At 49.4% G+C, this 16637-nt stretch overlaps 1 protein-coding gene across 1 annotated transcript in view; it reads right to left on the bottom strand.

The window, feature by feature from the left end:
• MTOR (mechanistic target of rapamycin kinase) overlaps positions 1 to 16637 on the bottom strand; it is a 123692-nt gene that overhangs the window by 105477 nt on the left and 1578 nt on the right. Inside the window, exons 2-8 of the mRNA XM_080802636.1 lie at positions 15592 to 15767; positions 14878 to 14986; positions 13958 to 14190; positions 11905 to 12105; positions 11013 to 11147; positions 2901 to 3176; positions 2692 to 2800 (exon numbers count right to left, since the gene is read on the bottom strand). Of these exons, the coding sequence (XP_080658762.1) occupies positions 2692 to 2800; positions 2901 to 3176; positions 11013 to 11147; positions 11905 to 12105; positions 13958 to 14190; positions 14878 to 14986; positions 15592 to 15753 (1225 nt within the window). The 5' untranslated portion in view covers positions 15754 to 15767. The remainder of the gene's footprint in view (positions 1 to 2691; positions 2801 to 2900; positions 3177 to 11012; positions 11148 to 11904; positions 12106 to 13957; positions 14191 to 14877; positions 14987 to 15591; positions 15768 to 16637) is intronic.

Here is a 16637-nt window from a genome sequence, read left to right as displayed (position 1 = left end):
TGTAAGATTTTTTTCCCACTTTAATTAAAAACAAAAAAACAAAATCTTAAAGGGTCTCCAAAAACAATAACATTGCTTAATTATCCCCATTAGTGCTACATTTTGAGGGAAAGACTACATGCTCTTGTTTAAGAAATACATGCTAAATCTTGCTTAAAAACAAAGAGATGATCATCTAAACTATTTTATATTACACTGAAATTTAAAGTAATATTGAATACTGTTGTAATAAACAGGCCACTCTATTCAGCTTAGGCCTGGAAATCACTTTGCTATTACCCAGAGATTTTTGTTATAGTTATATTTAATAGAACAAGATTTAGTCTGTAATTTGGGAAGCCACAAGTGTATTTTCATTAAGTTTCCATCAGCCAATGTGCACGGGTAAGCGATTCTTGGGCAATTTAAGCAAAAGTGTTATTACTCCTCTGAAGGTTGGAATTTCCTGATTTTTGCCTGTTCTGTTTCTTCCTTTTCCATCCTGCTGGCCTCAAGTCCACGCACCAGCAGAAACTATAGAGCAAGGAGGCAAGACCACACATCCGCTAGCAAGTGAGGGGTGCCGAGGGCCCGCAGAAGCTCATTTAGGAGGCAGCGGAGTCCAAACAACGTAGATGCCCCCTTGCATTTACTCTATAGAGAAAGGTCTTCTTTCATGGCTCTCGGGGTCAAAGCACTCTGGGGCTTGAAAACAGAAGAGCAGGGCTCCTGGGTGACTCAGTGGTTAAAGCCTCTGCCTTCAGCTCAGGTCATGATCTCAGGGTCCTGGGATCGAGCCCCACATCGGGCTCTCTGCTCGGCAGGGAGCCTGCTTCCCCTTCTCTCTCTGCCTGCCTCTTTGCCTGCTTGTGATCTCTGTCAAATAAATAAATAAAATCTTAAAAAAAAAAAAAGAAAACAAAACAGAAGAGCAAGGTGATGTAACCTTACAATCAGAGCACATCCACGAAGAAAATGGGACTTCTGCACGGACACAGCATTTCAGCAGGAAAGGAACTGAGGGTGACGTCCTTTGCCCAATTCGGCACCCTAAGAGACTAGGAATTGTTCGAGGTTCCAGCCCAATCTTGGCGTGTTTTTTTTTATATGGCCAAAGCTTACGTCATCGGGAAGTTCAAGCAATGACTTCCAAGCTGCAAGCTTTTAAAAAGTGGCACCTTCCCCATGAGCCCACATGTACGGGGGCTGCCCAGGCTGCATTTCAATGACACATTTTCGTATAATATTTAATAAAACAACAAAGACCCACATCAAAAGAATACACCTAGGGGCCCTCTGAGCCTTGGTATCCTGCTCCTAGGCAGTCCTTTGAACTTACTGGGGAAACTGCTTCTACAGCAGGCCAGACTTTGATCAAATTCAGCCTAGTTATTACTTTCTTTTGAACCACAGACTTTCAAACCATGGTTATTTAAAGCTCTACTGCACGGGGGCACGTCTGGTCATTAAAAAGGAGAACAGCTGCTGGGTACCAGGTAAGAAGAATGGAAAACTGAAAAAATACGATTTTCATGGTTATCCTTTCTCTCTGGTTCATTGATCTTATGTGGCTAATGGTCTCGCCCTTACTCAACACGTTCTCATCTCACGCGCAGCACGTTTAACGCCAACCATGTATTTTTCCCATTTCGTCTGGACTGGGGGGTGAGAAATGAGTCTGTGTGTTCTAGGAGGGAAAGGCAGGAGGGTCGGGTTGACCTTCCACTTCCCCTCCTGGCTCTCGGGTGCTCCTGAGTGCTTATTAAGCACAGGTGACGTGCACCGTAGTGAGGTGGGAAGAGATGTTCAAGACGGGGTCTCTCCACTCAGCGAGCAGGGAGGTAAGAGAAGGATATTAAGTATGAACAGACAACTAGAGTATTACTACCATTTTTAACCTTGACCTTCCTTCTAAAATGGATCTGAAGGGGAAGGGGCAGTAAAAGCAGAATAATGGCTTCCATCTACTGGGGCTTACTCTGGCCCTTGGACGAGGTGGTCAGGCATTCGCGCAGCTCATCTTGCAAGGCAAGGACTGACATTCCCCGCTGACAAGTCAGGAAGTGGAGGCCCAGGAGGGTCAAAGAATCTGGCTGACACCTCACAGTTGAGGACAGAAGTGGGATTCGTCCCAGGTCAGATGCCAAAGCCTTCCCACAGCTGGGGGCCCTAAAGGAAGGGGGAAGAGAGGACGCCCGGCTGGAGTCACCCAGGAAGGCTGTGGGGGGAAGCCAGCACCTGAGCTGGGACAGCTGCAGGAGCCAGTGCAACCGGGCAGGAAGAGGGAGGCCCACAGTCTGTCGTCTCTGAAACCTGCCTCTGAAACCTCCAGGCCCTCTTCCCTGTGAGCGGTGACCAGGGGCCGAAGCAGGCCGGCCACCGCATCCTCCCTGCCCCCACGGAGAAGCTACTGAGGAATATCTAAGACCCAAACTGCCCTTCCTTTGCTCTCTCCTAAGCCGGTCATGAACTTGTCTTCCATACATGCAAAGTTGCTTGGCTCCAGAACGGCCTCCCTGCCTGCACCCTGATTCTCCCTGGGACAGCTGCAGCAACCCTGAACGAGGCGAGGCTGAAATCAGACGGGAGGCGAAGACACCAGACACGGGCCCCGCAACTGGCTTCAAACGAGAGGCAGACGTGACTCTTGGGAACGACTTCTGTTCGATTTCCCTCAAACAGGGAATGACACACGTCTGCGGACAACCTCACCTGTGAAGGCAGAAGGTCGAAACGCGGCCAGGCGGGGCAACAAGTTAAGGATTGTCATCTGGATCAGCGAGTTCTTGCTATTCCTGCATTTCAGCACCCACTGGCACACCTGAGGGAGGAGGGCGAGGGTTGGTGAGGGAGCGGGAGCGGGAGCGGGAGCGCGGAGCTTGGGCGGGGGCGGGGGGGCGGGGGGAGCTCTTGCCACTTACCTGGTCAAATTTCTCCTCCATCAGGTCTCTGCAACACCGACTCTCCACCAGGGTAGATTTCGCTGGGCCGGGGGAAGCCCCGAACCCCATGAGGCCTTGGTGAGAGCTGTACCCCAGCAGTCCCACCAAGGCGTTGGACTGCGGGGGCTGGACGGCCTGGAAACTGGTAAAGGGGGTGATGTGGCGTGGTTTTGTGCCGAAGCCCATGAGGTCCTTGCAGTACTTGTCATGCACCAGCTGCTGCTGTGTGATTTCTTCCATTTCTTCTCTCAGGCGCTGTGTGGTAGGGGGAGGGGATCCGCTTTACTCACAGGTGCCATTTGCCTGGCCACTGTGGGCTCTGCAGAGTGACTCATCTGCCCCACCCTGAAGGGGAACTATTTTCAAAGCAGGGGGTGCCCGCTTCTCATCTTTCTGGATTTGCCCAGAACCTCGCAGGGGGTTCTGTCCTAATTCAGGCAGAAGGGCACCACCTACTGAACGATGAAGGCACAGCAGGGGGCTGGCTGCCAAGGACCCCTCCCTTGGTTTGGGAAAGCTGAGCTGCAAATGGCCGTGACTCCAGACCTAAGGTCGTGGCTGGGAAGCCTCCGGCGAGGGTGACCGGCAACCCCACGCCCGGGTCCTGGCAGAGAGGACAGTCTCCTCTCCTCATCAGAAACCCAGGCAGAAACAACTTGGGCAAGTAATTTTCTAGGGATCCGAGGAATTCCGTGGCAGGTGGGGACTAACCTGACTTACTGAGAATCCACATCTATGTCCTAGTCAAAGGGTCGCTTAGTGACAGTCCAAACTGAGAAGGACATAAAACAATTCGTTTCTCAACTTCCATACTGTTCTCGACACAGGCATTCTCACTTTTCCGAAATGTCCGGCACTATTCTTAACAAGCTCACCCAGGACGCTGATGCAGCTACATGGGACAATCAATTCTCAGTCTTCATCTTATCTTCATCTTATCTGACTTATCTGCAGCATTTGATCCAACTTAATATTTCCTTCTCTCTGAAAACTCTTTCTTCCTTGGCTTCTTGGATCCCGAGCTTTCCTGGCCCCTTAGATCCCCTCTCTTCCCCGCACGGCTGCCCCTTGGTCTCCCCTGTGTTGCTCATCTCCTGACCTTGGGTACCAGGCCCCACCTCTCCTGCAACAACACTAGTGCTCTGCTGGGGAACTAGTCACCTGGTCTCGGGACTTGACGTCACGGCTATGTGCTGATGACTCCCAAATCCACGTCTCCACCCAGATCCCCCCAAGAAAGACTCAGTGCTCTACCCAACAGGTGTCTCAAACTTAACATATTCATAAGCAAACTCCTGACCTTCTACCCCAAACCTGCTCCTTCAACCTCAGTCCTCCTGTCTCAGCAAATACCACCCTATCTTCCCAGTCACTCAGGCCCAAAACCTTGACTGCTCTCATTCCCACTGCGCCCCAAGTCCCAAATTCAGAATCTGGCTACTCCTTGTGCCTGCACAGGTCCCCCTAGGATTCAAGCTGCCAAAGTCCTCTGCTAAGGCCGATGCAGTTCCTTCCTAACAGGACTCCGGACATCAATCAGCACCGGCCCTGCCGATAATCCACTCAACACGGCGGCCACAGGGATCCTTCCGAAACATGAGTCTAACGTCGCTTCACTGCTCAAAACCCACTAATCGCTTCCCACATCACACACGTGGCCTATACGGCGGCTCCCAGGACCCCACACAATGTACCCCTTCCCTTGTCCCAGCATTCCTCTGACTCCATCTCCTGCCTCCTCTCTCCTGTCACACAGCTCAGTCCCAATGGCCATCTCGTTCCCCTCCACAAGCAGCCTGCTCCCGCCCCGAGGCCTTCGTGCCTACAGACCAGCTGTCTAGAATGCTCTGCCCAGGTCTCTCTTTGTATGGCTCTTTCTTACCTCCTTCACAACTGGGCCCAAATGTTACCTTCTAAAATGTAATCCTTGCTCCATGCTAGCACTTGCTGGTCTCTTCCCTGCCCTACTTTTCTCCAGAACATTTATCACCATACGATACCCTACAGCTGAGCCTTGAGCAGCAGAAGTGTGAACTGCACCGGTCCATTTACTGTGGATGTTTCCCCATAAACCCAGTACTTTCTCTTTCTTATGATTTTACCAGTATTTTATTTTCTCTAGCTTGCTTTGTTGCAAAAATGCAGTAAATTATACACATAACATATTGAAATGTGCGTTAATTGACCGTTTATGTTATCGGTAAGGTTTCTGGCCAACAGGAGGCTATTAGTAGTTACATTTGGGGGAATCCAAAGTTACGTGTGGATTTTCGACTGTGTGGGGGGACTGACGCCCGGACCCCTGCGTTGTTCAAGGGTCAGCTGTGTATCTTTTTACTTATTTGTGTATCGTTTCTCCCTGGTAGAATAGAATGTTTTATTCACTGCTGCATTATTCTGGCTCTTAGGACTTGGTGCAGATGACCCATGCAGGTGCTCAATGAGTATCTGTTGAATGAATTAACAAGTTATAAAATTATAACCTTACATCTGGAATAGTTCTTTAGAATTGACAAAATTTACAAAGTTCAATTTCATTTAAATCTATTTAGGTGACATTCTGTTCTCCTGGGAGAAAACAAGAGATCCCACAGTGGGGAAGGCTACGGGGGAAAGCCCAGGTTATACCTGGGTGGGGAATTCTCTGAGTCAAGCCTTGAACAAGGTGGAGATTAGGGACACAGATACCCCACGCAGTCGAAAATCCATGTGTAGGGGCACCTGGGTGTCAGTCGGTTAAGCCTCTGCCTTCGACTCAGATCATGATCTCAGGGTCCTGGGATCGAGCCCCGCATCAGGCTCCCTGGTCAGAGGGGAGTCTGCTTCTCTCTCCCTCTCTGCGCACCCCCACTCGTGCTCACTCGCTCTCTCTCAAATAAATAAAATCTTTAAAAATAAGTAAAGTAAACATAAGTAAGTTAAGTAAATAAATAAATAAAAGAAAATCCATGCATTACTTCTTCTTTTTTAAAGATTGTATTTAGGGGCACCTGGGTGGCTCAGTGGGTTAAAGCCTCTGCCTTCGGCTCAAGTCATGACCCTAAAGTCCTGGGATCAAGTCCCGCATTGGGCTCTCTGCTTAGCAGGGAGCCCGCTTCCTCCTCTCTCTCTGCCTGCCTCTCTGCCTACTTGTGATCTCTGTCTGTCAAATAAATAAAATCTTAAAAAAAAAAAAAGATTGTATTTATTTATTTGACAGAGAGATAGGAGAGCACAAGTAGGCAGAGCAGCAGGTAGAGGCAGAGAGAGAGGGAGAAGCAGGGTCTCTGCTGAGCAGGGAGCCCAACATGGGGCTCAATCCCAGGATGCTGGGATCATGACCTGAGCCGAAGGCAGCAGCTTAACCGACTGAGCCACCCAGCCCCCCCGATGTGTAACTTCTGACTCCCTTAAAACTTAATTACTAATAGCCTACTGTTGACCAGAAGTCTTACTGACAATAAACAAGTGATTAGCACACATTGTGTATGTGTATTCTATGCTGTATTCTTACAAGAAAGCAAACTAAGGAAAAGGAACTGTTATTAAGAGAATCATCAGGAAGAGAAAGTACATTCACGATACCATACCATATTTATCGATAACCAAAGTGTATGTCATCTATTGACAAGATGAATCGTCTGTCTGTACCTACGTGAATACTGTCTTATCTGGAGCAAAACAATGCAGATGTTATATGCATTACTAACACCACACAGCAAAAATGAAAAGATAAGGTAAAAAAGAAATTCGTATTTATTTATAAGGATTCAGGCACCGATAACAAAGACGTAGCAATAAGACTGTTCTAGGGCAGCTTAGTGACATCAAGACGATTGCTTCATGGTAGCCTAGCCTATACTCTAATGAATGAGTTGTTATTAAATTTTTATAGCATACAGTACTATAGTCATATTCATAATATAGTATTGGAAACACCGATTGATACATTTTTTTAAAAAACCCACTTACCTGCGATGACAGGCTGATATGAGAGAGGCATACTGTACGGCCATGAAATTCTTTGAAAGCAAAGTTACAAAACAGTAAGAAAACCAACACGTTATCAACTTTCACTGTGCGGTAAACGTCACTCACCTTACGCCCACACAGGGACAGGCTGTCCACTTCCGCACGAGCTTGGCACACGAGGTTCCACACGATCGAGTCTTAGGCAACGCAAGTGACACAAAAACACCTCGTACAGCCTTGCTGTACAGTCAACAGATTTTCACACGGAGACTCACAAACACACGGTAGCGAAGCCTGTTAACTGCACGGCACGATGACTCTTTCCTATTCGCTAGCGGGAAGTGGCTTGCGGGAAGGGTCCATGTTCTTGGGGGGGGGGTCTCACGGTGAGTAGACTGAGGCAGAAGAGGCGCCGGCTTGCTGCCGCAGGGGTGGCGGCGGTGGAAGAGGCGGGAGGGGAGGCAGGGGACACGGCACACCCCGTGCAACTTTACAGAAATATGTCATAACTTGTTTGACTTTTTGGCTTTCTCGTTTCTCTACAAATGTCTCTCTACACTAGGGAGCCCTCTTCCACGGCTGGCTTCGTTTCAGTGCCTGCATCACAGAAGGATCCGTGTCGTGAAAGGCGTCAAGTGCAATCTTGACTAATCAGATGCCCCCTGGGTCCTGGCCCTGCTTCTTCCAGGTCCTTCTCCCTGATCATCCAGTGCCAGTTCGGAAACACTCACCTCCCTCAAGGCATCTTCTGCTCGTTCCTCTGGTGTGGCGTCTATTAGCTCTTGAGATTTTCCAAGGTCGTATCACCCTTCAGCACCCCCCACCCTTTTTGGCCATATCCGCTTTCTTTCAATCTCTTTCATGGTTTCCTTGACTGGCTCTGTTGCAACTCCTATGAAGTCATGCGTGACATCTGGTCACAGTTTTCCCCAGCAGGAATCTATTGTTTCAGGCTTGATGACATTTGGGGCTTTTCCTACAACAATGGCATTTTCAATGGTGCAATCCTTCTAGACTTCCCTTCAGGGTTCTCTTCCATAGTGGTGACAATCCCTTTCGAGAAGTACCATGGGTAATGAGCCTTAAAGTCATGACCCAGATCTGGAGGCTGAATTAGAGACGTTGTATTTGGGGGGCAGGTAGGCTACTTTGCTGGCTGGTGTTGAACTCCCGGGGTTCTGGGTGGCCAGGGATGTTGCCCCATATTGAAAGAATTTCAAAAGGCGGTCCCTTACCGACAAGGTACGTCTTGACTTCAGAGACAAAGCAGAGTTCTTGTGGTGTTTATCTCCTCCCTTCAAAGCTCCAGGGCTAGCAACTTATAGATACGGGCCGTCCTGAACGTAAAACTCAACGGTGTTGCACAACGAATTAGCCTGCCACTTCCTGCCTGGAATCCTGGTGCTTGCTTCTCCTCCTAATAAACGTCCTTTGTGGCATTTTCTTTTCCGGAGTAAGGCACTTTCGTCTACATTAAAGGCCTATTCAGGCACATATCCTCTCTCTTCGGTGATCATCTTTATGGCCTCTGGGAACTCATCTGCTGCCTCTTAGTCAGAAGCAGTAGCTTCTCCTGTTATCTGGTTTTTTTTTTTTTTTTTTTTTTTAAGTCAAACCTCTTTCCAAACTTATCAAACCATCTTTTGCTGGTATTCAATTCTCCAGCTTTCGGTCCTTCACCTTCCTTTTGCTCTAAAGTTGTCAGATAATGATTTCCCTTTTTCCTGAATCGTGTTAGTCTGGGAGTGTGCCTTTCTTATGGCAATCCTGTACCCACATAAAAGCTGCATGTTCAGTATGAGATAAAAAGAGATTTTTCAAAAAGCACAAGATTTTTGTGCCCGTCGGCATAGCTGCAGCAACAGCCTCGCGGATTTCCTTTTCCTTTTCTGCGACAGTCCTCATGCTGGATTCCTTTGTCTTGAAACGGAGGGCAGCCACGGCTGCAGACCTTAATCAGTGCCTCGCAAGCAATTCACCTTTCTTAGAACATCATGACTTGCTTCTTGGCTCTCTCACTAGTGGCTCTTGGTCCAGTTCCATAGTATTTTTTTTTTTTTAACAATTTTATTATTTATTTGAGAGAGAGAGATCACAAGTAGGCAGAGAGGCAGGCAGACAGAGAGGAGGAAACAGGCTCCCTACTGAGCAGAGAGCCCAACGCAGGGCTGGATCCCAGGACCCTGGGATCATGACCTGAGCCGAAGGCAGAGGCTTAACCTGAGCCACCCAGGCGCCCCCCAGTTCCACAGTATTATTCAAGGTTACAGTACTGCACTAAACATGACGGAAAACATAGGAGAAGTGCGACAGGGCACTTTTCACGGCGACCTGCAATTTACTGGAAGGGCGAACCGTGCACACAGAAGATGAGCCTTGCACAGCGTTTTAGCCAGGCATTTGCAACTCTCGAGCTCATGGCAACAGCAACCGGAATTGGCTACAGAACTACTGTAGGACGCAGTGTGTTGCGCAAATTCTACGCAGTTAGGATTTAATATTGTATCTTCAAATTTGTTTACGATTCTCTCGACTGTGAACGGCGCCGTGTGTAGTCTGTCAGTGCTGGTATGTGTAAGTTTAGGTAAATTTCTAATTTTTGTAGTAGGTTTGTGTATATTTTGTGGTAGGAATGAAACAGACTAGTATCTACATGTATCTCATGCATTTGTGACATACCTAACTTCTTAATTTATTCCATGTTTCTAGGCTACGCGATTCATCTGTTGGGTTTGTTTCCAAATGTCACAAACCTCCAAAAAACTTCCCAACATTTTTACTGAAAAAAAAAAAAAAAATCCACGTATATGTGGACCCATGCAGTTCAAACCTGTGTTGTTCAAGGGCCGACTTTATTTAGAAACCTCACAGAAGCCCAAGGAGGTGGATGAGATCCCCGTGAAAAGCAAGGACAATGAGGCTAAAGGAAGTAAAATAATGTACCCAAGTCAAACAGTAGAGAGGGGAGCGGGAATTCCAAGCTAGACTTCTGGGTCCTACACACACAGCAGCAGGTGCTGCCCCACGCCTACAGCACGGCCATAACCAAATGACCCCCAGGTCTATTAAAGCAAGAAGCCCGGGGGCAAAATTGCACACCAGCTCACTCCCCATAGGAAGACTTGTGGACGGAGCTCTACTCCCGAATATATTCTGCATCCAGCAGACTGACACGGAAGCTACACCATGAGTCTACACCGCCAACGCCAGTGGAGGTCACCACCATCACCCGCCCAGACCACTTCAATAGGCCCCCAGGCAGCCAGGGGAACGGGACCCCCAACTACAAGCAGTGCAGTTGACCAAGGGCCCCTGCTGTGACTCTGAAAATGTCACCATGTTGGTGGCACGGCCGCACCTGCCATGGGCTGGCTGCCTCTAGCCAAAGAAAGATGCAATGCTGGGGCGGGCCTCCCCCGAGAGCCAACTTGGCCTGAGGCCCCCATGGTGGCCATGCATGGGAGCCTGGCATGCTTCCAGCCCACTCTCCTTCGCTGTCTTATGATGGCTCGCCGGCCTCTCCCTGCTCTCTCCCAGTTTTTCTCTCCCAGGCAATTTCCTTAACAAAAATGCTGGACTTTTAACCACACCCCCTAACTAGTCTCTTGCTTTCATTCCTGCCCCTGCACAAGCTTTGCCCCACAAGTAACCAATGATTATTAAAAAGGTCCTCACACCACTCCCCCATATATACACCCCAGATTTTTGCAGTAAGAATAAAAGCCAGTGCTTACCACGAACCACGAGGCCTCCGAATTTGGCCCCTTCCCTCTCTCCCTTGGTCTTGTGCCCCACCCACATTTCCCTTTTCTCTGTTCCCCGAACTTGTCAAACTCTCTCCTACCTCAAAGCCTCCACCTGGAACGCAATCTCCCTGCCTATTGCAAGGCTCACCCCTCCATGTCCTGCAGGTCTCAGCTCAAACAGCACCACCCCAGAGAGGAAGTCATCCCCTCCCCTCCCCCTGCTCCCCTCCATCCCATTACTTCCTAGGACTTAGTGCTTTTCTGAAATGACCTTGTTTACTTGCTTATCGCCTGTGTCCCTTACATCATACCCTCGTAAGGACAAGGATCTCGCCTGTCCTGTTCACGGAATGGCATGTGGGAAACCAGACTCTCTTCTGACATGGCTTCTCACCTCTCCCTCCATGCTGCTGATGCGGACCAACTCGTTGAGGATCAGCAAGGCTCCATGGATGCGATCATCCCGGTTCATGCCCTTCTCCTTGGCCAATGTCTCATCAAACCCTTTCTCTGCTTCTTCAAATGTGTGCTATGAGAGATACAGAATGTATCAATCACCCAAGGTCCAAAGGTAGAAAGAACACAGGCCTACCCCCACCACATAGGGGGTTCTGCGGTGTGACCAGGCCCGCTCAGTGGCTTGTGCCAGCAACATCAATGATATGAAGTTACCAAGTTCTCTCCTTTAGTTTAGCTTGAACCCGTACAATACCATGAGGCAGAGACCACGACCATCCCTACTTAGATGAACAACAGAGGCTCCAGGAAATTAAATGCCTCGTCCAAGTTCACACAGCAAATTGTGCCAAGCCTAGAACCCAGGTCTCCAATGCCACGTGCAGGGCTCTCTTTGTAGTATAAGCTCCTTGGTTAAGGTTTTTTGGCACCAACAATGGGCACAGGGCTTATGACGCTGGAGGAGAGAAAACCAGCCCTTTCTAAGTATCATTGTATGTTGCTGCTTCTCAGATACCCATTTTTCTATAATTTAAGAGCTCTAAGAAGAGAGCTCTTATAAGTGTTGAAAAGAAGACAGTGAGTCACAGTTTAACTGGATCACATTTTCATTCTTAGTGATACATAAAATAATGGCGTGGCTACCAACAGATCTTTGCTCTAGTGAAATCCAATGAATTAACTATTGATTCGTACTGAGCTTACGAAATCATTGGAGACCCATGCAAATGTGACGCCTGCTCTGTGGCAAGGCCCCATGGCAGCCCTTTGGGCCAGACAATGCTGTACGTACACGTATTCTGCAGGGGGTGGGATGGCCACGTGCTCACCCGGTACCACTGAGGCTTCTGCATCTCCTTTGGCTCACGCTGGGTGGTGAGAATCAAACAGGCACGAAGGGCGGCTACGGCTCCCTCTCGGATGGCCTGTTTGGGATCCCACACGGCCACAAAAATGTTGTCAAAGAAGGGCTGCACTTGCTGGAAGAAGAAGGTGGGGACGCTGACGGCCAGCTCACGGAGAACCAGAACCTGGGAGAGAAAAGCACACAGAGGACTCTCATCTGTATCAGACAGTTGGGTTCTATCACGATATGGCCTCTTGTCATCCTGGAGCATGTATATGCATCAGAAAGACAGCAAACTTGTCCCCCCTCCCAGCTAGGAATCTCTGGGGATCTAGGAGTAAAAGTAAAATTGATCAAACATCTCAGCTCAGTGTTCGTTACACTAGGGTGTTTACAAACCCAGGATGCTTGTCATGTTAGAGCATAAAATGTGAAAGGTAGATGTGTTTTATATTTTGCATTTTGCCCCACTGATAGCCTAAAACCATCCTTGGAACACAGCATTATTCAATAAGCATTCACTGAATGAACTAATAATACCGTTTGATATTTAATCTTGCTATTATGTTCATCTGACAGTGGAAGAAACTGAAGGTCAGAGGCTGCTCCAAGTTTCAGAGTCAGGAAGGACAAAATGGACTTGAACCTGGCTCCATGTGTCTGTCCCTCACCCAGTACCAGGATCCCCCCTTGTGGGGCTGGCTCCTAAAGAGGGAGCCGACCGGAAAGGATCCAAATGATGCTTTGATCCCTACCACATTCATTCCCAAATTCCCTCTCTCTTTTTTTTAAGATTTTATTTATTTATTTAAGGGAGAGCAAAAGCAGGGGGAGCTGCAGAGGGATAGGGAGAAGCAGGCTCCCCGCTGAGCAGGGAGCCCGATGCGGTACTCGACCCAAAGACCCTGGGATCATGACCTGAGCTGAAGACAGATGCTTAACTGACTGAGCTACTTAGGCACTGCCCCCTCCCCGATCCGCTCGCTTAAGGACAGACTCTTCCTCATCTCACAGCTTAAAAGTCTGCTCCTCCAAACCAGCCTTTTTCAGGGACGAGCCTCAAAAAGCAGTGGGAATGTCAGGGCACCTAGTTGGCTCAGTCAGTTAAGTGTCCAACTCTTGATCTCAGCTCAGGTCTTGATCTCTTAGTTGTGGGTTCAAGTCCCACGTTGGGCTCCACAATGGGCATGGAGCCTACTTACAAAAAAAAAATAAATAAAAAGAAGTGGAGATACACCACGAGAGGAGGAAAAGAGGCTCCCCCTCCCCCAATGCAGAGTAGCCAGTGGGGAGAAAGGAAGTCTGGGCCAGGTACTAACCAACCAATAAATGCCTAAAAAACAAACAAGAGGGGCACCTGAGTGGTGCAGTTGGCCAGCTGCTCAGGTTGTGATCTCAGGGTCCCGAGACTGAGTCCCGCCTCAGGTTCATGCTCAGCGGGGAATCTGCTTGAGACTTTCTCTCCCTCTCCCTCCGCCCCTCCCCGCACTCACACACACGCTCGTGCTCTCTCTCTCTCTCTCAAATAAATAAATTTAAACAAACAAACAAATAAATAAGACAAGAAAAGCCTGAAAGGAGGCAGGCCACTGCTCCCAGCGGGGGAGGTGAACCCCCTACTGCCCCTGCTCCTCCCCCACTCTTAGTCCCTCCGTACTCCCAGGGTACAGCACAGGGACCTTGACAGACACTGGCAGGATCACACAGACAGTTGTCTGGTGCTTTGGAAACCTTTTGGCTTGTGGCTTCTTCTCTTGCCTATGGCTGAGGGGTGCCTTCTGCTTAGGAGGCGATGTAGCTTCTAGAAGATTAGAGGTCAAGGCATGCGATGCACTTAGGGCTGCCTCTCCAGCAACCAAAGAGAACTCTAAGTTTTGTCTTCAGATATGGAGCTCAGGGCAAAAAGAGAAAGGGATTCGGGACAGAACTGAAGGACCCTGAGAAGCACAGTGGCTTTGCCTGGAACGTTCCCTCACTGTCTGCCTTTCAGGGACCTGAGCACGTTGTGTGGGGGACCCCTCCCCTCAGGCACTCACAGCGGCGTGTCTCCGGCCCTCATTGCGGTCAGCGCCCAGCCACTCCAAGGCTCGCTTCACCTCAAACTCCACATACTCAGCCGTAAAAGTGTCACCCGCCATGGCGAGGCGGCCAATGGCCTTGGATGCCATCTCCATGACAACTGGGTCATTCGAGGGGAGGAGGTTCCGAAGATAGTTAGCGAATCTGCCGATCCGAGTGGCATTCCCACCTTCCACTCCTATGAGGCTGGCTGGGAAAGAGAGGAAGGCAAAGGGTGAGGAAGGGCGCATCCGATCCCGGACAGCGGGCTGCCCGAAAGGAAGGCTGGCAAGTGACCTCCTCCTTCTACTTTGAGCACAGAATGCAACTTGCAGATGGGAAGGATGCAGACAATTTTCATTTTAAAGCAACAGACTTGATACTTGTGCCAGAACTACCTACCTAAAGCAAAATAACCTCATTTTAGTACAGATAATTTATTTTCCCAAGAAGAAAAAGAGAACGAACTGAGAATGAATAGGAATCCACCAAACCAGTCCCTGGGATTTGCGAACGACATGCTTTTCATCCGTTCCCCACCTCTCCCTTCCATTCGTGAGCCCTGCTACGCCAAACTGCTCTAGGGGGACACCAGAGCCTGCGACAAGCAACGTGGGGTGACAGAAGGGAAGGTGGCTTCTAGTCTCAGCGAGGCCACTATCTGGCCCTAGAAAAGCTGTGCCACAGGTCTCAGACTCTGTATCTGAAAATACCAGCTCTGCCCATGCTGCTAGAATTCATACCGGAATAAGTACACTGAAAGCCACAAGACTCCTTAAAAATTCCTTAAATAGATAAGAACGAGGCATCAGTATGCAGCAGACACAGGTGCAGTGGACACAAAGGTGAACCACCCTTTATTCCCAGCTGTTACTCTCACCAGAGACTCCGTCCTTACCTATGGCCAAGATGCCACCTTTCCTCTCATTGGCATCTGAGCTGGAAACCAGTTCAAAAATGTGATGGTTCAGCTGATCATAGAAACGAGTTGACTCCTCCTGACTCATCTGCAAAGGAAGGTGTACTCAGAACAGCTTCCGCTGACGCCCTGAAGCTGGGGCAGGGGTGGGGGAGGGGGGCGGCTTCCGGGGGGGGGGGGGGACTGAGCAGCAGCCGGCGGGCACAGCTCAACCCAAAGAGGACAAAGCTGCTGCCCACTTTCACAGTTGTAAACTGTGGCATCTGTTTATGGGACAAACACTTGTCGAGCAGGCGACAACCCAGCGTTCCAAGGACGAACAAGACACGGTCCTGACGACGTCTCTTGGGCTGACTCTCTAGAAAGCCCCAGGCTACCAACTCTCTAAACCCATCCCAACCACTGCTATCAGATGGAAGGAACTGAAGGTCTGAATATGGTGGGAAAAAGAAAAACAAAAACAAACAAAAGAAAAGAAACAGCTGACTCCACACTGACTCCTGAATGCCATCGCAACACAGGACGTGCCATAGAACCGTCCAGCCGCTGCAAAGGAACCTGGGCATTCTACAGACAGGAGGGATTATTAGAGGCCTTCATGTTCCAAACCCTCCCTGAGCTGTCAAAAGGAGTCTACACCACTGCTGGTACATTTGGACCAAACACCCCAGGACGAATCACAGAAGCCCCAACCTCTCGAAGCTCCATGGTCACATAGTGCTGGAGCTCCTTGGCGGCTTTGGCCCTGGTCTCCTCATTCCGGCTCTTCAGGCCACTGGCAAACTGCTGCAGGACGCTCACGTTGCTAGACGTGGTGGTGGCTGCGGTGGCGGCAGCGGGTCCGGTTCCCAGCATCTTGGCCTGAGGTTCTTTGGAGAGAAACTTCCTTGAATGCTCTGCATCACAAACCACGGTGATGAGTTTATTTCTTTACAGCCGGAGCTCCTCAGTACAGGTCTCCACCCCTCTCAGGTCGGGAAGGGGATCCTAAAAAGGCTGGGAGACCTCACCAAGGAACGTACAGAAAGCCTTGATTTAGTCAACAGTGACTGGCATTTAAAACAGGCCGCATAGGGTACCCTGGGTGGCTCCGTGGGTTAAGCCTCTGCCTTGGCCTCAGGTCATGATCTCAGGGTCCTGGGATCGAGCCCCGCATTGGGCTCTCTGCTTGGCGGGGAGCCTGCTTCCCTCTCTCTCTCTCTCTCTCTCTGTCAAATAAATAAATAAGATCTTAAAAAAAACAACAACAACAAAAAACGGGTGGCGTAGCAGACAAGGTCAAACTGTGGGCTGTGGAGCCAGACTACCTGGGTTCAAATCCAGTCCAAAATTACAGGGCGCCTGGGAGGCCCAGTCGGTGAAGCATGTGCCTTCGGCTCAGGTCATGATCCCAGGGTCCTGGGATCGAGCCCCCGCATCAGGCTCCTTGCTCAGGGGGGAATCTGCTTCTCCCTCTCCCTTTGCCTGCCCCCTGCCGCCTCTTGTGCTCTCTCTCTAATAAATAAATAAAACCTAAAAAAATCGTATCAAAATTATATTCTTGAGGAAAATACTTAAAATGTCCCAGTTTCCTCACCTGCAGCAGGGTAACATTACCTAACTCATAGCGCTGATGTGAGGGTTAAACGAGTTAATAAATGTTAACAAGTGCTTGGAACAGTGCCAGGCACACAGTGAGTGCTTAGTAATTGTTAGCTATTATTATCACTATGACTACTACTGACAGGGCCCAGGGCCAG

This window comes from Martes martes, assembly GCF_963455335.1.
Source record: "Martes martes genome assembly, chromosome: 4".
In the NCBI taxonomy this organism is placed as follows: Eukaryota; Metazoa; Chordata; class Mammalia; order Carnivora; family Mustelidae; genus Martes; species Martes martes.
The sequence above is the reverse complement of the archived record's forward strand: the minus strand, read 5'-3'. Positions and strand labels throughout refer to the sequence as shown.